This window comes from Lutra lutra, chromosome 14 (genome assembly GCF_902655055.1).
Source record: "Lutra lutra chromosome 14, mLutLut1.2, whole genome shotgun sequence".
Taxonomy (NCBI): Eukaryota; Metazoa; Chordata; class Mammalia; order Carnivora; family Mustelidae; genus Lutra; species Lutra lutra.
This window is the reverse complement of record NC_062291.1, coordinates 72,791,483-72,813,865: the sequence shown is the minus strand read 5'-3', so window position 1 is coordinate 72,813,865 and position 22,383 is coordinate 72,791,483. Positions and strand designations below refer to the sequence as shown.

At 54.6% G+C, this 22,383-nt stretch overlaps 1 protein-coding gene across 5 annotated transcripts in view; it reads left to right on the top strand.

Annotated features, from left to right (window-relative positions):
- The window catches only part of AFAP1L2 (actin filament associated protein 1 like 2), a 95,533-nt gene that overhangs the window by 59,122 nt on the left and 14,028 nt on the right, over nucleotides 1–22,383 (top strand). For 4 of the 5 annotated variants that reach the window (XM_047702520.1, XM_047702518.1, XM_047702519.1 and 1 more), the window contains 5 exons: nucleotides 4,814–4,888; nucleotides 6,174–6,268; nucleotides 13,835–13,925; nucleotides 19,500–19,705; nucleotides 21,090–21,269. In XM_047702520.1, coding sequence (XP_047558476.1) covers nucleotides 4,814–4,888; nucleotides 6,174–6,268; nucleotides 13,835–13,925; nucleotides 19,500–19,705; nucleotides 21,090–21,269 — 647 coding nt within the window. Of the gene's footprint in view, nucleotides 1–4,813; nucleotides 4,889–6,173; nucleotides 6,269–13,834; nucleotides 13,926–16,507; nucleotides 16,592–19,499; nucleotides 19,706–21,089; nucleotides 21,270–22,383 lie in introns of all 5 variants that reach the window. The other variant, XM_047702523.1, reaches the window with a different exon arrangement.

Genomic DNA, 22,383 nt, shown 5'->3' with positions numbered 1-22,383 from the left:
CTATTTTTACATCGGATGTTTGAGAATGGGAAGTGATATTTCGGGACAGCGGGGGACCGGAAGAGGGCATGTGATCCACGTGCCCAGTGGCAGGAGCCGCCAAGACGCACGCTCCAGGAGGGAAGCAGACCCTCTGCATCCAGATTCCCCCACACGTCCAACCTGGACCCACCAGGCTACGTTTTGGGGTCGCTTTTCCTTTCCTTTGTTCCCTGTGGACCTAGTTTTTACTCTCTGAGTGGGAGAGAAGTCCTAACGCTGAGGCGCGTTTGCCATCCGCCCGGTGGCCTTCTCTTGTGCCCAGATGAACTGGCTTCCTTAGCCTTCTCTGAGAGGCGATTTCCTGGAGCCCAGTTTGGAGCCTTTGCTGCTCCCCAGGCCACCCTGGGGTTCCCAGGCTCCTACCGGCTCCATGGCAAGCCTTGCTGGCCTGCGCCAGTGCTGGTCAGCAGCACATCAAAGGTGGGAAGGCGAGGTGAGAAAGGCACATTACAAAGAGGGTGAGTTAGAGAGGAGTCACCCCAAGGCAGGATCTATCAAGGCAGCTCTGTAAGAAGCACACTCCCGTCCCACCGACAGGTCAGATCAGATGTGCTCTGACTTGAGATGTTTAATGATAGACAGCAGCTCCACTGGGAATTGGAAGACCCATGGGTTGGGCTCTGAGCCCGGGCTCCTGGTTCTGATCACTCTCTCAGGGCCCCCTGGGTGGGCTCCCCCTCTTTGGGGTCATGTGCTGTGTAGCTTCCTGTAGGATGACCTTTGTTTCACCCTAGATCTTTGCATCTTCTGCTCTGATAAAGTCAGACCCTCCCCCCACCGTCAGTCTCCGCAGCTTACAGGAGGCGCCCCGACGTGAATTGCCCACAGTGCACCACTCAGACCACCGGAAGTGCGTGCACAGCCTTACCGAGACCTGTGGCTACCACTCCTGTTCCTGGTGTCCATTCTGGTCCTCTTTGCTCTGTCTTAGCTCGCAGAGTGGTCAGAGCAGCAGCAAACAGCTTTTGTGCATATACTCTGTCCCAGCGTGGGGCTTAGTGTATGAAATGACATGGATGGTGCCACCTCGTTCCTACCCCAAGTCAATGAGAGAGTTGTCCTCGTCTTCTCAACTGGAGAGTCTCCTCTTCAAGTCACATGGCTGCGAGTGGCTTGGGACTGGGCAGGTGGCCCTAACTGCTGTCTTCCCCACCCTTGCCCCATATTTCAGACTCATCTGCACCACTGAAATCGTGCTGCACGGGACAGAATCCCAAGTCCCTGAAATCAAAGCATCTGTCTTCCTTCCCAGCCTCCCAGGCCCTTCTTGCTGTGTACGTTCCAGACAATTAGCTCAGCTTGATGGGACTTGTAGGTGGAGGCAGGCTGATCATTTTGAGATAGTCTGTGGTCTACACTGGCTGAGCTGTTGTTTACTCCCACACATTTTGGGCAGAGTCTGAGACCGAGAGAAAGAGAGTATATGTGTTTACCCTTTCCAAATTTGGGTTTTCTGATCTTTTATTGTATGGGTGAAACAAGAATTTTCTACTTTGCCTTTCATCTGCATGGTGAGGTCAAGGCAGGGTTTGAGTTTTGTTTACAGGAGATTTACTCTTTGTTCCTGTTTTCACCTGAGAGGGCTGTAGATCTCCCAGTGCCCTGCTCAGAGAGTCTGGGAAAGTGTCGGGAGAGCCCTTCAGATGGGAAATCTGCTGATGTTCTGTCTATCCAACTGTAGCAAAGAGGGTCCCTGTCCCTCCTTCCTGTCCCTCCCGTTCTCTGGGAAAGACCACCCCCTTCACACAAGGGTCATTCCCCAGGAGTCATGTGCTTTACTCAGTGCACACTAAGCTCTCCTTCCCAACCGTACCTGTGCTGTTGTCATTTCCTACCTGCTTGTGTTGACTGTCCCAGGAGGATCCGTTTCCCCCACCCATGTTAGGTTACAAAGGTAGAAACAGTGTCTTCTATTTCATTCTGTGCCGTATGCCCAGCACCTCGCATAGTGCTGGGTGCTCAGTGCACTTCTGAAAATGAATGAGAGAATGATAGAAAATTCTCCAACCAAGGCTACCACCTGCCAGACACAGGACAGCTCAGCCACCCCCCGTTATAGGGCCAAGTTCACTGGGCATTTCCCAGGATTGCAGATGGTCCTGGGAGGATCTTACTTACCAACCTGGATGGTCCTGAATTAGCTACCCAGAGAATCAAAACCTGATCAGCCATGCGGCCTGCAGCAGAGGGCCCAAGGCAGGAAACAGCCTCGAGAAGTGGCCGGTGCTATGCGTTTTCTCTGCAATTTACAAGCTGCCATCTTGGGGAGAAAGCACCTGCCCCGAATCTATCAGTTAAAACAATGACAATAATATCTTGCCTTTTTTTTTTTTCTTTTTACAAGAATGTGGCTTTAGTCAACAGTAAGAAAAAAATAAGTGAACATAAGATTAACACCGCACTATTTACATTCCTTCAATTCCTATTAATTGAGCTTTATTGGTATCCTCTGAATATTTTTATGTAGTCGTGGTTTGCCTCTGTATTCCGCTTTACGTTATTTTTACATTTAGAATTGCTGTCTGTGCACATTTTCATGTGCTGACAGTTCCCATATTTTTCTTTTTTGGCTATTTTGAAACATGATTCTCTAAGTGTTGGATATCTCTGTAATTGTGGACATAGAGCTACTTTGATATTTTTCGCAGTTGGGTAGTGTCCACGGGTGGATGAACAGTGACATTCAGCTAGCCTCTGGTTAGTGGCATTAGGTTTTGTAATTTATTATTTTTTTTATTAAAGGTTTTATTTATTTAACAGAGATCACAAGTAGGCAGAGAGGCAGGCAGAGAGAAAAGGGAGGGAGGGAGGCAGGCTCCCCACCGAGCAGAGAGCCCAATGGGGGGCTCGATCCCAGGACCCTGAGATCATGACCTGAGCTGAAGGCAGAGGCCCAACCCACCGAGCCACCCAGGCGCCCTTAGGTTTTATAATTTAAAAGAAACCTCGTACAGGGGCACCTGGATAGCTCAGTTGATTGCGCATCTGCCTTCATCTCAGGTCATGATACCAGGGTCCTGATCCGCAGGAAGCCTGCTTCTCCATCTCCCTCCACCCTACCCTCTCACTTGTGCTCTCTCTCCCTCCTTCTCTCAAACAAATAAAATCTTAAAAAAAAACACACACACACACAAACTCCTACAACATTACAATAAACATCCTCAAATAAAACTTTGTTTACATGCTGGAGTTTATCTTTAGGATAAATTTCTGGCAGTGGAAATACTGGGTTAAAGGTGATGAACACTTGGGGAAAAAAAAAAAAAGAATACGAACACTTAAATTATCCTCCCAAATCTCTTCCAAAATGTCTGTGCCAACTGACACACTCTCTAGTAATCGTTTGTTTTTAAAGGTGACTGCTGTTGTTCATGCTGATGTGTGATTTTTTTCCCCCAACTTTTCCCATTATCGAGCCTTTGAGCCATTCTCCATGGTTTCGACTGTCATTTTTAATCTTTTTTAGTTATAGGATTAACTTTTTAAAGTAACTTAATATTTGTGTTTTGTTCTCTTGGAGACTTAAGAGTTCGGTAAAAACAGGCAGTGTGCATCACTGTTGTTTTCCGTGCTAGGCAGACAGGGCCGGTGAGTTATCTCTTCTGCTCTGAATTACACGATTAATGCCTGAACTTGCTGCCCCGACTCCTGCAGAGCCCTTTTCTGTGTGCTCTCCTCTGGGGAGGGTCCTGACCCGACCACTCTGGCTTTCACTGAGTGGAAGGCTACCAGTTGTGGCTAGCTAATTTAGACCTCATAGTTCCCTCCCATGAACTCCAGCAGGTTGGGGTGATGTTGCTGACAGGTCTGGCAGGGCCTGGCACTGGGGTGGTGATCCCGCAGACCGATGGCAGAAGACACCTCTGCCTGGGTCCTCCCCGTGTTCTTCTGGGTTTCCAGGGCTCTGGTTTTGCAGGCCTTTGGGCTGGAGGCTGGGCGGTCTGTGGCGTGAGTCTGACCCTAGGCTGCTTCCTTCACCTGGGGGTTGACTCGGGTTCTCTCACTTGGGGACATAGTCTCCAGTGGAGCCACAAGCTTCTAGGAAATGCAAATTAAGGGGCAAAAAAGGAAATGCAGGAGGATGTCTAAGAGGAGAAGCATTTGGATGAGCTGTCTTCTGAAGAAAGGGTCTTTGGGGCATAAGAAACTGAGCAGTGTTAGGAGACTATCATTTCTCTGGCCAGACAGGCACTGGAAAGGTAGCCTACACAGAAATGATTTTAGGGGCACTTGGGTGGCTCAGCTTGTTAAGCATCTGCCTTTGCCTCAGGTCAGGATCCCAGGGTCCTGGAATTAAGCCCAGTATTGTGCTTCCTGCTCAGCAGGGAGTCTGCTTCTCCCTCTCCCTCCCCCCTGCTTGTGCTCTCTCTCTCTCTAATGAATAAATAAGATCACCAGAAATATTTTACGATTTAAATGAAATGCTAGAAAACCCAGAGAAATCTCCTTGGTGGAATATGGGGTAGGCCTTTGAGGTACGGGTGCCTTTCCACTCTCATTCCTGAAGCTACCCTTCTGCTCCTATCTCTTCCCTCTCCCTTCCCCTTCACCCCCACCCTCAAGTTAGAAAATTCACAGTCAGCGGCTTGGCCTTTCTGTTTTTGGAAATTTGTCAACTCTATAATGGACTCTTTCAATCAAGTCAAAATGTTGTATGCTTTTACTGGAACCCAGGCTAATGACAGTCTCTCGGGGGGACCCTGTTTCTCTCTAGGGCCATTTCCCGTTGTGGAATCCCATGAAACCTTTGTCTTCCATCCTCCCTCTGCAGGTTCTGATGAGGAGTACATTTATATGAACAAAGTGACCGTCAACAAGCAGCAGAATGCGGGGTCCCAAGACAAAGGTAGAGGCTAGCGCTGCTGATCTCGGCCGGCTTCCGGGAGGGGGAGGCATAAGCTTTGGTCCCATTCCCCGCCCCGCTTCCTCCCAGCCAGCACCAGACAGCCCAGTGGAGTTATTTCTGGCACTCACATTTTGGCTGATGGTATTTCGGGTGGATGTATTTTGGGACATTCCATCAAGCCACCTCCTTGCCTCTTAAAGGTCTCATGTCCCCTTCGTGGATAAAGCCCTAAAGTCTCAGCTTTTCCCAGCATCATCCCAGGAGTAGGAAGTCACAGTCAGGTGTTCTAGGAAAGCAGCCATTGTATGGTGCTGATTCCACAAAGCCCCAGCTTTATATCTTTTGATAGAAGTCTGGATTGTATGGGCGTGCGGGCGGGGCAGTAACAGGGGACGGAAACGCTGATGCCTGCACCTGCCTTAATCAAAAGTTTTGCTCAAGGTGCTCTCTCGGCAAAATATTGTATCTCACGTTGGAAGGATATACTGTGTCTTCCATGACATCTCCGTCCTCTGCTCTGTTTGGCTCTCCTTTTCTCTGAAGACCTTCAGGAGGTCTGGCAGGACCTCAGGGAGGCCCAGCATCTGCAGAGCTGCCGTGCTGCTGAGGAGAGGGGATTAGAAGCCCTATCTCCCAACTCCCCAGCCTGTGACCGAAATGCAGAGGCTTAGCAAGAGGTGGGGACGCAGCGCTGTGGGGCTCTTGGTCCTGTCCAAGGCTTGGCTCCAGCTGCCAGCCACCCAAGCCCAGAGGTCAAATCTGTTTGAGTTTGTCTGTCCTGGGGCTGGCTGGGCCGCTGGCTGAGACGGTCAGGCAGGTGCGCCGAGGGCTGGTAGCCAGTCCTCCCGTGTGGCTTTGGCACCTTCTGTTCCATGGCCAAGCCTGGGGCTCAGCAGAAATGACTGACACACCAGCTGCCACTGTGCCCACGGTCGTTTCCCTTCTGGGATGGAAAGAGCCGTAATCACAGGGTCGGGGCTGGGAACAGCTTCCCTGCTCACTAAAGCTCTGTGGCTGGGCCATTTTTGGCATAGGGCAAGGGGAAGAGACGGTGCGGAGCTTGCTGGAAACCTTCTGAGGAATCTGCCCCTGGCTGAGGCACCACTTATACACTATTCTTGGCCAAAAAACCACATTGGCCCCTGGGACTGCCCACCTGGGTAATTAACACTTGCTCAAATAGATCTCATGGTCCATGTGACCAGACATCCTGGGATAATGGGAGGGATAAGGCTGGGAGGCCGAGCACCCCTCACCGAAGCCTTCTCCTCTTCGCTGCCCACAGCACCCGAGGAGCAGAACCTACTGGCCAACGGGGAGCCTGGCCAGCACTCTCTGGCCCCACAGAAGAGTCTTCCAGACCTCCCGCCACCCAAGATCGTAAGTGTTCACCGGAGACCCCTGATTTCCTGACTGGGGCCTCTGTGAAATTCCAGTTGTTTTCACAGGCGTCAGTCCCCCCATGTGGCTGGCATTTTCTGAGCACCTACTGTGTGCACCTTCTGTGTGCACACATACTGTGTGCAGGACATGGGGCAAGGCACTGGGAGAGACGGAGCTAAAGAATGCCTGCCTGCAGGTGACATCATTGCCCAGGACCGCAGTACTCAGGACTTATGGGAGTGGGAGATGCAGGGAGCTAGTTGGCTTCATCAAATGCCGCCATGTGTTTGAGGCTCTACCGGGCTCCCTCCAGCACCATGCGAGGAGTGCCATGTTGAGCCATGGTCCCCAGTTCAGGCCGCAGAGAACTTCTAGGAATGTAAATCATATCACTTTGCACTTCCTGCTTCAAACCTGCCAAAGGCTTTCATTGAACTTAGGGAGGAAAAAAATCCGTGTTCCTTAACCCAGCCCCACAGCTTACACGGTCTACACAGCCTGGCGCCAGCTGCATCTCCAGCCTCAGTGTACCTGCTTCTCACTGGGCTCCTGTCCCTGGATGGGACCACATGTCAGTGTTGCCTCAGGGCCTTGGTCCTTTGTGGACCCTGACTCTTCAGTGGCTGCCACCTCCTCACCTCTCAGGCTTTCACAGACAGGCTTTCCTTGGCCCAATACATGAGACATCACACCTCTGTCCATCCCTACTGTCTGCCCCATGGCCAGTGACCCCTCCATGGCACTCACCACCGTCAAAATGGTCTTCGTACTATTTGCCTCCCCGACCAGACGTGAGCTGCCCAGGATGGGGAGAGTGTCTCTCGTTTACTGCTTCCTGGCCTGTGTCCGCACACAGTAGGCCATGCGCATGTATCTGTTCATGGATGGAGAGGTGGATGGAATGAATTACGGAACGCTGCAGGCCTGGGTTCAGTCTCAGTGCTGCCAGGTACGAGCTCTTGAACTTGAGCAAGTCATTTAAGGTCTCTGGCCCTTCGTTTTCCTGGTGTTCGAAACAATGTGAATCTCTGTCTCCTACGATCGTCTTGCTTGACAGGCTAAGGCCGTGCATAGCGTCCTAGGTCAGCTTTCGGGGAGGCGGGCAGCTGTGTTTATATTTAATGAGCGAGGAAATCAAGAATCGGCAAGTTTATAGCGTCTGAACATTGTACACACAGAAAGCGACAGAACCAGAATTTGCAGCCAAGTTCTTTCCTGTCTAGGACCTGGTCACGGAGGTTTCCTGAGCTGTACGAGGTGAGAAGTGGGAAGGATTTCTATAGGTATCAGGTCCTTGGGTCAGGAAGTGGAAGGATTTCTTTCTATGGGCAGCAGGTCCTGGGTTCAGCACCAGCACGAAGCGGTGCGATTCTGTGGGCACTGAGCTCCTACCGTGCCACCTAGGGACAGATCTGTGGGCTCAGGTTCCTGCCGAGGCCGACCCCAGCCTGGCTCCCTCCATCTTAACCCCGAGAAATTAGCATCTCTCCATCCAAGCCTCTCCGGAGGTGGCCAGGCTCCTCAGGCTGCTCTCACAGCTGGCAGGCTGTTCTGGAATGCCTGGGATAGCATCCCACTGCACGAAGCCCTCCCTCTGGGAGACAGCTCACAGAGACTCTTCATCTCAGGCTGGGTGAGACTTGGTGGCTTGAGCCTGAGGTCCTGGTGTCCCCAGGATGCTGACAAAGCAGGTGACGGCCACACCAGAGTAGCTAGCCACCCCGATGCACACAAACATGGTCCTCCCCGCCATGTGGCTAGAGGTGCAGACTTCTTTCACTGTTTCTATATGAAGAAACAGGTTCAGTTAAAAGAGCCAGCCAGGGGCCCACCTCTGGGACATAGCAGGGCCCAGGTCTGAGTGCAGGTTCTTGGTTTCCAGGCCCTTCTGCCGCCCCGCTGCTGGAAGCACTTCTTTGCAGCAGAGTGAAGGCGTCCATTCTGTTCTCCCGGCCGCAGGCTCCCCTCACTTTCGGCTCTAGGACCAGGGAGAGGGGGTGCGGCCCCTCCAGGCCAGACCCTTACTTAGCCCCTGCACAAACCAGTGGGTGATGCTCTGGTTTTTCTGGTGTGTTTCAGGCACTGCCAGGTGGGTCGGGGAGGGGAGGCAGCTGCTCTGAGCTGGAACTTTCAGGAACTCAGCATCAGATTCTGATCAGGGCCGTCAGCTCCTGGGTAGCAGAAGGGCCAATGCCTACCATACCCACCTGGGGCAGCCGCTTCTGGGTCAACACCTGCGCCAGGAGGCTCCCACCAGGCCAGGGTCATGGGCACCGAGTCCTGGGGGGCGCTGACTTGCTCTGGAAATTGCTTTGCAGGTATGGCGGGGGTCATGGTGGCGCGAGACCAGGTCCTAGTGAGAATCAGGCCGCCCTGGTCCTGGCGGCTGCTGGGAACCTGACTCCTGCGTTGCTGGCTCCTGCGCAGGTCCCAAGGGCCCTGTGATAGGAGCCACGGGGACTCCGAACAAGACTAGGGCGGCCGCCTCCCCTAGCACAGTCTTCTTGTGTTGGCCGGGACTGCGGGGCCATTTGGGGCCCAGAGAGGCTTGTATTGGCCTCTGAGAGAAACCCTGGAGTTGGGAGAACTGTCACCACCCAAAAAATAACACCACCCCAGGGGGCCCTTCAGGCGTGAGGCAGTTGCTCCCATAGACGCAGTCCTAGCCCCAGGGGAGGGTTTCGCCAGGCAGGCTGACGTTACCCTCATCCTTGTGGGGTTTCTCTGCTGAGAAGGACAGGGGCTACTGACCTGACTGCTGCCCTTCCTGGGTCCCTCCTTGTCCTGTTTGGGGTGCCCACCCCCGACAGTAGGGGACTCCCATGGACCAAGTGAGCAAGGTGTGGAGAAAGCGAGTTCTTGGCCTCCCGCGCGCACACACGCCCGCCCGCCCGCCCTCCCTCCCACAGGCCTCCTCTGGTCAAGTCTGGCAACCTTCGCTCTTCAGCCCCAGCCCTCTGAGGAGGAGGGTGGGGTGGGAAACAGCTGTGTCTTCTGGCTCCAGGGGAGGAGAATGAGAGAATCAGAGCAGGAGGGAGGGAGGGAGTGAGCGTGGCTTGAGGTTGAAGCGACCTTGTAACCTCTCTTCCTGAGATACAGAAATCCCGTGCCCCTTCCCACCCTGACCGCAGAGCCTCGGGGTGCCGTGAAGCTTGTGCCCCTGAGGCCTGGCTCCAGGCTTGCTGACGGCTGAAACAGAAGTCTGCCTGGGGTCCTCCAAGCCGGTGCCTGCGCCAGGAGTGTGGCCTCTGGGGCAGGCTTAGGAAGCCCTGATTCCCTCTCTGGTGGCTCGGGTCCCCTTCCGTCCCTTTCCCGGGGTTAGTGGGGTAGCAGACAATGGGAGAAGCAACCAGGGGTCTGGAGCGACCTCGTGGGCGTGAGCGGTGACTCAGGCAGCTGTGTGCAAGGCCAGGTGCTGCGGTCACTGTAGGAGAAGCAGATGTTTGCTGGCGCTGTTCCTGGCCCTGGTTAGCCTAGCCCTCCCCTCCCCAGCTCCCTTACAGCCTGAACATGCATTGGTGCTGGGCTTAAGTGAGCTGCTCTAGGAGGGAGGCAGCCAACTCCGCAAGAGGATGTTGCTGTGGCCGGTCTGGGGAGCTAGGGCTGGCTGGATCTGCTGTCCCTGTCCCTGGAACATTCCACAGGGCACGCTGGGGCAGGTTGCTCATATCCGCAGAGACCCCTCAGGTCATCTGGGTTACCTCTTTCTTTGAGATCTTGTATCTAATCTCAATCAGAATCTGCAAACTGTAGCCCCCTAGCCAAATCCACAGCCACTGCTTTTGTAAATAAAGTTTTATTGGAACAGAGCCATACTTCTCGGTTGTGTATTATCTATGGATGCTTTTGCTCTGCATTCGCAGAGTTGAATAGCTGAGATCAGAGACTCCAAATGGCCTGCAGATCCCGTAAGTATGTGTTTTTGGCCCTTTGCAGATAAAGTTTGCAGACCTCTGGCAATTCGTGCTGAGCAGGGCGGCTTTCTTCCCGGCCCCTTCCCATGGATTCTCAGAGCCTTCTTTCCGGTTGTGAAGTCACATCTCTTCTACCTCTTCATTTACTGTCTCCAACCTAAATCCTCACAATGATGATGATAATTAAAGTACTGCTCCTTTAGTCTTAACCCCGAGAAATTAGCATCTCTCACTCCTTTGACTTCAGAGAACAGGCCATTACACCTGTGTAATTATGTGACTCTCTCCTGAATTTGGGGGGAATCGTTTGATCCTTTTTTTTAACTTTTAAGAATTTATGTATTTATTTGACAGAGAGAGATCACAAGTAGGCAGAGAGGCAGGTAGAGAGAGATGGGGAAGCAGGCTCCCTGCTGAGCAGAGAGCCTATGCGGGGCTCGATCCCAGGACCCTGGGGTCATGACCTGAGCCGAAGGCAGAGGCTTTAACCCACTGAGCCACCCAGGCGCCCCTTCGTTTGATCCTTTAACTTGACTCAAGTGCTTAGGTTTTGTCCCAGCGGCCTTGAGGGCGGGGACTGTCTTCTTCAATGAGGCTGAGCTTGGGCTTCAGCTTGGGCGACACCAAACTTCTCCGTCCCCTCAGGTGACAGCTGCTCTTCCTTTACTGAACATGTATGTAGGCAACTTTTCTCCCTTCACTGATACTTTCATATTTTTTAGGTTAGTAAAAATTCATATATATTGAATAATAGTGCTGGGCAGAATTTAATCCTTACAGTGACCCCGTGGGGCAGGTATTTCTCTCCCCATTTTGCGGTGGAGGAACTGAGGCTCAGAGAGGTCAAGTAAGTTGCCTGGGGTCACACAGCCTGGCAGGATTCAAAGCCTAGCCCGGGAGATCGGATTCCGACTACGGCCCTATTTTGCCTCTTCATTTATAGGTGTCTTTACAGCATCAAGCTTAGGAGACTCTCAGAAAACACTCCCTCGTGCTCTAACACCCAGATAGGACAAAGGGACCCCTGTGGTGAGAAGGACCTGTGAGGAACTCCTGAGGAAAGGTTCATTCCCCCATTGTCCTTTTTTTTTTTTTTTAAAGATTTTATTTATATATGTGAGAGAATGAGAGGGAGAGAGAGAGCATGAGATGGGAGAAGGTCAGAGGGAGAAGCAGACTCCCTGCTGGTCAGGGAGCCCGATGTGGGACTTGATCCTGGGGCTCCAGGATCATGACCTGAGCTGAAGGCCGTTGCTTAGCCAACCGAGCTACCCAGGCACCCCCATTGTCCTGTTTTGATAGCAGGAATCCGGGCTGGACCTGGAGCTTGGGTGCTTGGAGCTTCTCTCTGGAGGGGATCCACCTTCTCACCAAGACAAGGGTTCCCGTACCACCTGATGGAGGTGGGGCTTCTTGAATGCTGGAGCTGGAGGCCGGGCCAGCTTAGGAAACGTGAGCTCCAGGACCCATCCTCAAGGACCTTGCTGCTTCCCACGGAAGGGTCGGGGAGAGGATGTTTCCCACTTGAACCCCGGGAAGCCGGCTCTCGGCAGGCCTTTCTCAGACGTGGTCAAGGGAGTGGCTGAGAGGAGCAGACCCCGCTCACCGGGCTTGTGGGAGCAAAGCGACAAGGTCATCCCTTGGCAGCTCCTGATGGCGCCCACTGTGTGCGGCGTGCACGGCCTGGCCCGGGACGCCGCTCACAGCCGTGTCTGCCAGCCCCGGGCTGCAACTCATCTGCTCAGGAAAAGAGCGCAGGACTCTGCTCCTTCTTGCCTGTGGGGCATTGCATCTCTGGGGGCTGAGAGCCGCTTGGAGCCTGCCTTGGGGTCTTGTGTCCGCTCTCTTGATGTGAGGCCGGATGAACTGAGAAGGCTCCTGTGTTGGGCCCAGATTGTGGCCTGGCCTTGCCGACCCTCTGCAGGTAAATCTGTCCCCACCTGCCGGACGGTGATCCAGTGACCTGGCTCCTGTGGCTCCCCTCCCCCGCCCCAGGTCTTGGATGGCCCCCAGACGTTGACGACAGCCTCCTTGTGCTTGATACGGGCCAGGGGCTGCAAAACCCTGTCATGTTTTGTCTCAGGGAACCCATCAAGACAACCCTGGTTTTATTCTTGTCTTATAGGGAGAGAGAGAGAGAGGGCGTCATATCCTCACAGTTCAATATTTGGAGTCTTACAGCCCTGATCGAAACCAAGTTCTACTTGCTGCAAAGTCCGTATGAACAGACTCTAGACACCAGGCCGCACTCGGCTCTGGGATGCTGGTTTTGCTGAAGCAGCTGCAGGGGCCTTGCCCTGCCCTGGAGGAGGCTGGGAGTGGGCACTCTTGCATTCCCTGCTGAGTACTGTCCCACAGGGACCCCAGCCCAGGCTGACTGCTCGCCTAGCAGCTCCTGGGCTGAGACCAGGGCAGCTATCTCCATCATAGATCCCTCAAAGAAACTCATTTTCAGAGGCTGGGGTTTCTGGATCCTCCCTTTCTCCTGCCAGTAGGGCAGGGAATCCAAGACCCAGAGGTCCCTCTGAGCCCAGGGCCCCGTGGTGTCTTTCCATTGGCTGCCTTCCTTCCATCTTCTCCCGACCCCCCACCACTTTCTACTGCTTTCACTTGGAGCCCCCCAAATGCCCAGCATAAGGACTCCCCAAAACCAGAAAAACCAGAAGTAGGAATGCACTGCAGACTTTTCCATTTCTGTTCTCTCATTATGAATATTCCCTTAGCCCTCCTGAGGGCTCGCGTGATTCAGGGAGACGTCAGAGACTGGTGGGGATGGATCCTTATACCTTTATGACCGGTATATAGTAATACTTATGTAACAATCAACTTCATCTTTTCTCCCCTGCTGTGACTCCTAAGATGAGTTTCATGGTCCAATGGAGGATTTCATGCTCTCCTTCTACATGCCTGCCTATATTCTTTTTTCTTCTCAAATTGTGCTCATTCATCCCTAGACCCCATAAGAACCTCGGGGTCATCTTCGAGACTCTGCTCAAAGATCGTGTCCTCTAATTGGTGAATGTTCCCCCGCACCATGTGGGTTCCCGCAGAACTTTGACCTTATTTCCTAGAACACAATTCACAATGCACTAGGTTGGAGGCCTTGAACACTCACTACCTAGTTGACTGTCCCCAGGACTGACCCCTCAACATCTGGATGTGTCCCTCACAGCTGGGGTACGGGAGCTGTCCAGTGTTTCCTGACCGAATGATTGAACTTACTGTAAAAATTTAGGATTTAGAGCCCTGGTCCTCTCCCTACATGTGCGTTTCATTAGCCCTTGTCATTTAGGAAGTATATGGTACTTAGAAGCCATAACAGCCCAACACCATCTGGACCCTTATGTGGATTCTGCATCATGGACACAATGCTGTTTTGTGTGCGTGTTGGGGGGGTTTCAATCTCATTTTGCAGAGGAGAATGCTAAGACTCGGCAAGGTTAAGCACCACGTCCAAGGCCCTTCACTGGAAGCAAACCCGTGGACGTGGTGGCTGATGGGAGCCGTGGCATTCCATGGTCTCCCTCCTGACTGGGCATCTTTTTTTTTTTTTTCCTGCTTCTAGACTTCCCTCCTTCCACCCAAAGGGTTAATGCCAAGTCGTTCCCAGTGTATCGTATCTGAAAATGTTTATTTGTTCATTCCACAGATTCCAGAGCGGAAACAGCTCTCTATCCCAAAGATCGAGTCTCCAGAGGGTTACTATGAAGAGGCTGAGCCGTACGATGCATCCCTCAATGGTACATCCTGGGCCAGGGCTGGGGCTCGGAGGGGGCGACCGCTTCTTGCACAGATGCCAGTGCTGGACACAGAGGATGGCCTGGGCTGCCCTTTCCAGAGAGTCTGGCTGGAGTTGAGAACTGGCTGCAGAGCCTTGGACCTCTGCTCTATGGAGAGCTGAGCGGCACCGCAGACCCAGACCTGCCTGTAAGAAGGGGCTTAGGATGGCCCACAGTCAGCTGCTTTACTGTGTCTAATCCTTTCGCTCTTCCTGCCGGACACTCAAACAGTGCTGAGCACAGAAATGAGATGGAGGAGAGGCGTGTTGGCCCAGGGGTGCTTGGAAGCAAAGAGAATGTGGTCAGGCTGAGTCAGAGCCCGTTCCAGGGTGGCTTTCATTGGACTCCTAGTTAACCGTGCTCACTCTGTCTTCCAAGCATGCTTCCATGAGTCAGGAGCTCAGGAGAGCCCAGAGTCACAGCATTTAGATTCTGTGAGGAGAGACAGACAACAGGTAAACCTAGGCTGTGTCAGGGGATGGGTGATAACAGTGTTAGTTAGGATGGAAAACACAGGGCCTGGTTGGGGTGGGAGAGAGTGTTCTCAGGTATGGAGGGGCTCTCTGGTAGCATGACCTTGAGCTGATTCCTGAATGAAGTGGGCCATGGGCGAGGGCAGAGACCTGCTGGAAGAACTTCCTAGACTGCACAGCACTTGCAGAGCTCCTGAAGCAGGAGGGCTCTCGGCATGCCTAGGGAGCAGCAAGGAGGCCAGTGGGGCCGAAGCGAGGGGAGAGATGAAGGTTGGGGACCAAGGGGTCAGCCTCAGGCCACGGGAAGGACTTTGGCTTCTTTCTGACGAGAGTGCAAGCCACTGGGAGGTTACTTAGTGACTGACCCCTGTACCACAGGGACAGGGCTCATGCTGGACCCCTCTGTCTTCGGCCAGTGGTGCTCAGCCTGGGCAAGTCAGATCAGAAGTGCTCCTGGGGTAGGGATTCAATAGCACAGAAAGGCCCCACAGATTCTGGAAGAGAGAGTGTGTTGTGGCCTGCGCACCCAAGCAGCTGGACTCTGGTCCCCTCACTCTGCCCTTCTTACCTCAGTCGGCTTCCTTCCTTGGTGAGTGAAAGGTCTTTGAAAGCATAAAGCAGTTTGCCCATGTAAGAGGCGAGGGTCCGCGGTGTAGGAATGAGCTTGGCCGGGGAGGGGCGCTGCTGGCTCCGTAAAGAGGAGGACCAGAGAACACAGGGGACCAGACCCTTGGAGCCACGTCAGATCCTTCTTTCTTCACACTTTACCTACTGCCTCCGGCCCCAGGAACTGTGTGGGAGGTGAGGACCTGTTTGGAGTGAGGTTATTTTATTCTGGGAGGCCGGCTTTGTGGCCAGACCTCGCTTCGCTTGAACCCACTGAGCGTGTGGGATGTTGCCGAGTCCCCGACAGGGCCGTGATTTCAGACCAAGGTGAGGGTGTGGCGCTGCTGTCTGGATGCCTCTGGAAGGCGGAAGCCGTGACTCAGCATGGCGGGTACCTCCATGGTCTTAAACCCTGCTCTCCTGGGTGTGGCCCGAGCCAGCCGGGGCCTGCATCCCAGACACTCCCGGGGGCCTGTTTATGGGGCAGACACTTCATCCCATCGTAAACAAGTGGACTCAAGCTTCTCAGCATTTGTCCCGGATGTGAATTCGTGTTGCTTTTAGCTGGGACTGGGGTGTCCCTGTGAGGAGGTGGGTAGCGAGCTGTCAGCGGCCTTTCCTGTTCTGCCAGGACAAGGACCGAGGATGACTTGGAGAGACTTGGTCACATGGGCCACCAAGGGAGGGCTTCACCCATGTTTCCCGCCGGCCTGCCCTTGGTTCCTGCGTGTCCCCTGGCCAGCCCCCACCCGCCCCGCCATCAGCTGCTGGAGCTGGTCACGGCAGGAGGAATGGCCTTCGGCCACCAGCGATGTGTAGACTTCCCACAGGAGACCAGTTGCCCAGCTGCTTGTCCCCACACTGCTCTCAAGGGTCAGGCCCCTCTCTCCAGGTGCAAGTTGAGTCCGTGCCCTGACGGCCCATGCCGAGGGGAGGGCCGGTCCGTCGTGCACGAGAGGTCAGCTGCTTGGCTGTGATGTCTCGTGCTGGGCTCATGGCAGCTCCTGGAACAAATAACTCTCTTCCCAGTGCATAGTTACACGACACGAATCTCTTTCTCATGAGCAGTTCAGTGTGGGTGTTACTGGTCAGTGGGAAGCTTAGGCTCCTAACGGTGTGGGCTCGGCTACCCTCTAAGGCCACGGAATCCTCTGCAGAGAGCAAGCGGAGAACCCCTTCATGCTTCTTAAAAGTACCAGCCTGAAGTGACTTTTACCCACATTGCACTGGTGACTGGGTCGTTATGTGGTCATCTCTGGAGGGGTGGGGGCTGGAAAACGAACCGGCTGGGGCCGATCCCGAGAAGCCCACACCTCTGGTGGGAAAGTCCTCGCTTCCGGGGGACAGGCAGCCATGGGGTCACATCTGGGTTCCTCTGTGTCTCTCTCTGCGCTTGGGTCTGTCCCTCTCTTCACCTTGTCTCTCTCCGTCTCACCTTTCTCTGTGCTTCTGGATGTCACACAGGTCACTCTGGCGGCTTTTCCCCCACTGGAGTCCCCAGATGGGTGCAGGTGCCTGAGGGAGTCATTTACGCCACGATCACCTTGGGTACTGTTTGTCCCCAGAGCTGGAATGCCTGTGTCTCTGTGCCTGCTGCCTGGCTCTCGGAGATGGGATGCATGCCCGGGGGTGGCCTCTGATCTCTTCCCAGCCTTGTGCATGGGTCCTGCATGTGCACACGTGTCTCGCCCTTCCAGAAGGAGAGGCTTGCTCCACCTTCCACAGACCTCTGCTGATGGCATCCGAAGGCGTGATGCCTGCACGGGTGCAGGACCAGAGGGCTGCGTGGTGGTTCTGCCCTCTGTTCCCAAAGACCACCAGCAGCACATGGGGCGAGGGGTCCCGCCCAGGGATGCAGAAAGGGGATGGAATACCGTGAGCCTCCTGCCTTTCACTCCTCTTCATCCTGGACCCCTGGAAGCCACGTATCTGTCTTGCTTTCACGGCCCTGCTATGATCGCTCTTAGAGATAAATAAGAAACTGACAGTACCTTTGCCCAAGTGTCCCCGAAGCTACTCCAGGTGGTTTGAGGTAACTGGGATTGGCTGTTTCTTCTCAGCTTCCCCACAGCCCTCTGGAGATGGATGGGCCGGTGTTAGAATTTTCCACGGATGCCTGGGCCATCCCCAGAAGCACCAACAGTGGGGGAGGTTGGTCAACGTCTTCCTGCTAAACTCTGCGACCTCCCTCCATTAATTTTTTGTTATGAAGGGAGGCATCCCGGTGACATTGCCTCGTCCTTCTGATTTCCCTTAGTGAATAGATTATACCATATGGACAAGGAGGACTTTCTGTTTTTTAATAAAATCCCCCAGCTCCCAGCACCGGATCAGATCAGCTCTACTTGAGGTTGTCCTGCTGCCTCCCGGCACCGATCCGTCTGCACAGGGAATTTTTTTTTTTTAAGATTTTATTTATTTATTTGACAGATAGAGATCACAAGTAGGCAGAGATGCAGGCAAAGAGAGAGGAAGGGAAGCAGGCTCCTGCTGAGCAGAGAGCCCGATGTGGGGCTCGATCCCAGGACCCTGAGACCATGACCTGAGCCGAAGGCAGAGGCTTTAACCCACTGAGCCACCCAGGCACTCCCCCATAGGGAATTTTAACTGTGCCTCGTCCCTCCCCATCCTCCTTACCGAGCTGCACACTAGTGGTCAGAGCTCCTGGCGATCGTGGTGGCTCGGCCTGCCCCGAAGTGCGTGCATCCTGCCATCTGGGATGGCTGTGAATGACCCTGGAATGAACATCTGGATGCATGTACACCCCTTCCCCACACCCCGGTTTCCTAGGATGGACTCCCAGGACTGGGGTAACTGGGTCAAGGGTAGGGGTGTGTTTACAGCTCTCATAGCAACGCGCTGCCGCCGTGTTTTCTGATAGGTTCGTGTGCGTTTCCGATACTACGAGCAGCGGGAGAGTTTGGGTCCCCCGTTGGCTACGCCTCTCCTCCCCATCTTTGCTCATTTCATGGGCGTGAGATCAGGAGCTCGTGCAACTTTTCTGTTAAGCTGTGAAGGGGAGTGGCACCACACTGCTGCGAAAGCTGATACTAAAATATGGGAAGTGTTACTGTTAGAAATAGTGAAACACCTTCATTGGCCCTGGAGCTAGGCTGACCGTGGCACCCGCCTCCCTCTGGTTTTCTGTATTCTAAGTCAAATGTGGTCGTCTTCCCAGTGCAGAGAGGAGAAGGGGCTTCTGCAGAAGGGAAGGGTGAGGGCCCATGGGCTGACTTTTTCCAGAAGGGGATTGGAGGGAAGGATAGAGAAGGCGCGTTCACCCTGACTCAAGGGGATGGAACAAGTCTGTGGACGTCACAGGGAAGTAGCTGGCAGCCGGACTTTCTGTTAGAGCTACCCGGTCAGAGAAGTAGGTAGCCAGTGATCAGGAGGTAGTGAGCTCTCCATCCAAAGGGAATTCAACCAGAGGCTGGAGCAGCAGCAAGGTTCCCACAGCCAGGATTCCTGTGTTGAGCCAGGGGGGTAGACCAGGGATCCCGAGGTTCTCTTTTCTCCATGTCCTGCTTTTCGGGGTTTCACTGATTTACTTTTTTCTTCGCCTTGTTTTGGTTGACCCTAAACAGCAGAACGAGGCCTGGAGAACAGAGCAACTCTTGCAAGGTGCCATGGAGGGGTGGGAGGGAAGAGAAACTGAGGCACAGGGGGCATGCACAGAACGGAACACAGTTCACGCCTGGTGGGCTCTAGGATCCTCTTGGACAGAACAAACGCATGGGGTTGGCAGGTTGCTGGAGATGGAGGAGGGGCCGGAGGTGGAAACCAGAAAGGGCTGTCTGTGCTGGGTGGTGTGCAGGGGTGGGAGAGCAAGTGGAGTCTGGGGAGGCTGGCAGTGGGTTGGAAAAAGGGCTGTGACCAAGAGGGATGGCCACTTTCGCCACAGAGCCATTTCCTGCTGTGGTTTATCTCACCTGAAGAAACTGCAGCCCCTCCCCGGGGACAAAACCAGGGATGGAGCCGGCCAAGCTGTGGGAGGCCTACCATGTGCCCAACTCGGGCTCAGACGGTGGCCCCTTCCTCTGAACACCCCCCACCCCCGGGAGCCAGGCTCCCCCCACTGCTTAATCCCTCAGGTGATGATACAGAGGCCCCCAGGTGGGACTGGCCTTGTCAAGTGTGGACAGTCACCTGTGCGCCTCATCGTGTCTGAAATTTCTGTGGAGCCTGGGATGAGATTTGAGGAGGAAAAGGGAAACGCTCCTGGTTTGGGTGATTTGTGTCTGTGGCCAGAAGTGGCATCCAAGAAGGTTCACGGAGGGGGCCTGGGGGCCGGCCCTGCCCTGGTCTGTGGCTGGTGGCTGTCAGTCTGGTTCAAGGGCACAGAGAGGCAGGGGCCATGTGGCCTGGAGGCCCCTGGCTGCCCCTGTCTCCTGCCCTTCCCCCTAGACCAAAGGTCCCCTGCCCGGTGGGGTCCTGACCACGTGGGTCTTCCTTGCAGAGGATGGAGAGGCGGTGAGCAGCTCCTACGAGTCCTATGATGAAGAGGAAAACAGCAAGGGCAAGTCGGCCCCCTACCAGTGGCCCTCGCCTGAGGCCAGCATCGAGCTGATGCGTGACGCCCGCATTTGTGCCTTCCTGTGGCGTAAGAAGTGGCTGGGGCAGTGGGCCAAGCAGCTCTGCGTCATCAAGGACACCAGGCTCCTGGTCAGTTGGGCTCCTGTCATGTTCCCGTCTTCTCTCTTTGCGGGGAGTCAGGGAGATGGACCCTGATACCAGGTGGCTGGAGCTGTTTCTATCTGGAGGCTTTCTCCCCTCCCTAACCTGAAACGCTATTGCAAACATCCTGTGGCTGGATGAGTGTGCTGCTGCTTAACTAAGAAAGTCTCCTGGTTTTCTTTTTTTTTTTTTTTTTTTTTAATTCATTTGTTTCACAGACAGATCACAAATAGGCAGAGAGGCAGGCAGAGAGAGAGAGGAGGAAGCAGGCTCCCTGCTGAGCAGAGAGCCCGATGTGGGGCTCGATCCCAGGACCCTGGGATCATGACCCGAGCCTAAGGCAGAGGCTTTAACCCACTGAGCCACCCAGGTGCCCCAGTCTCCTGGTTTTCATAGGTCTCTGCAGGGGGCTGCCACCATCCCCTGCCCCCAGTTCTGTCACATAGATGCAGTTTCTGGGAATCTTGTCCCCTGGTCTGAGGGCTCATTCTTCCTCACATGCTGACCCCTGGCTGTTTGGGGCAGAGCCTGCTGCCTAGTCAGGGCTCTCCCTACCCTGGTTCTGGCTGCCGCATTCACCTGTCACAATGTTAGAATCAGAGGCGTTGTCTCAGAAGTCATGGTATTTTGAGACACTGATTATAAGTCAAAACGCATAAAGGAATTGGAAGATAGCGCTCTGACCACAGCCCTGTTTCCTCTTTTTCTAAATTACAATTCAGTTTTATGTCCTCATTTGAAGTGCCTTGGAGTCATTACGATCACACTTTCTTCCCGGGTCACATCACGCTGTGCTCGGCGTAGACGTTCTTTCTGGGAATCCCGTTCCGCAGTCCTGTGACGGCTCCCGTTAGACCCGTGACAGACAGGGGCAAAGTGTTTTGTCTGGGAGGGGAAGCGAGTCCCTTTCTTTTTTGCTGCAAATCATTTTCCTACCTAAGCAGCTAATGAGCTTGGGGTTCGTTCCCGACGCACCCCTTCCTGGGGGTGGTAAGTGAGAAAGGCGGACAGGTGGGGAGGCGGGAAGAGTGAGTTCAGCCTGCAGGTATGAGAGTGGGCTGCAGGAGATGACTTCCTGGAGCTCGCCGAGGCCTGCAGGGACCTAAGAGCAGCCTGGGTAAGCAGGGTGGGCAGGCATCCCTGGGCGAGGCTGGCAAGGAAGAGGCATGAGGGACAGGGGATGATCTGCCTGGTCACTTGGACGCCAAGGACAAGAGCTACTGTTACCGGGGACCACGTTTCTGCACCTTTGGTTTGGCTGGGGAGAGCCCAGGGCTTGGGGAGTCCCGCTGTGCCACTGGCCCCCTTCTGCAGGACCCGGCCAGGCCTGGTGCTCCTGGCAGAGCAGCACAGCGTCTTTCTTCCCTTTTAGTGCTACAAATCCTCCAAGGACCACAGCCCGCAGCTGGACGTGAACTTGCTGGGCAGCAGCGTCATCCACAAGGAGAAGCAAGTGCGGAAGAAGGAGCACAAGCTGAAGATCACGCCCATGAACGCCGACGTGATCGTGCTAGGCCTGCAGAGCAGGGACCAAGCGGAGCAGTGGCTCAGGGTGAGGGGTGGCCCTGGGCTGGCAGGGACACATGCCTGCTCCCCTGCGGGGCTCCCGGGCGCTCCTCGTTCTGGCGCCCTGGCTTTTTCTAAAAGGGATGACCCAGCAAGGGCAAAGGATCTCCTGTCCTTCAGACTCTCAGGGCGCCTGTGTTCTCAGTGGTAGCAGTCAGGCCTAACGAAAGGGCACAGCACTCTGCTGCTAAGCCCGGCCTTGGGCTCTCCCTGAGACTCCTTCGCCCTTTGGCTGCTGGAGAGGCATCGCCAGCCTCCTCAGGAAAGGTGACTAGACGGCAGAGTCACTTGTAAAGCACTTACCACCAGCCATGCACTTGTCACCAACGGAACTCATCTGACCACACGGGGGGTAGCCTCCCCATGGCAATATCACCGTTTCACAGGGGTGCTGATTAAAGCTCAGAGTTGACCCATCAAGGTCACCTGGCAAGGGAGTGGCAGCCTCGGGTTTCAAACCCACGACTGTCAGACCGCAGCCCTGTGTGTCCTACCATCCCACGTGCAGATGGTCAGGTTGGCCTGCAGGTACACAGTACGGCCCCAGCGATGATGAAGCTGGCGTGCCCCATGTTAAAGAGAAGCTTGACCATTCTGGAAGGTATAAGGTTGGCACCAGGAATGGTTGCAGAGGGATGTCCAAAGCCAGCAGGACCCCTGGTGAAGCCAGACTGAGCCAGAGAGTTCCCTTCCTTCCTTGGTTCCTGCTGCCCCCTCCTCCATCATGGCTCTGGATCTGCTCTCTAGCCCTGTCTGCCTGTGCACACACACAAGTACTTGCATACACTCACACGCACATGCACTTGTAGACAGACAGACACCTGCAGGCACCTGTACAGGCACACGCGTGCACGCACACTCACCCACATACACACGCGCTCCTGTTTCCAGTTCCCAGGGCAGCTCCTTTGCTGCTCAGACCTTCCTGTCCTTCCTCTGACCCCCCACTCTCCCTCCCCGACTCACACGCCCTCCTCCTGAGACCCCCCTGCTGCCGCTTTCAGAAGGTACAGCCGCTGGGCCCTGCACAGAGGCATTCTTCCTCCCTGGTCAGATGAGCACAGAGGCAGGCCTGGCTGCAAAGGGCCTGACTCCCAGGA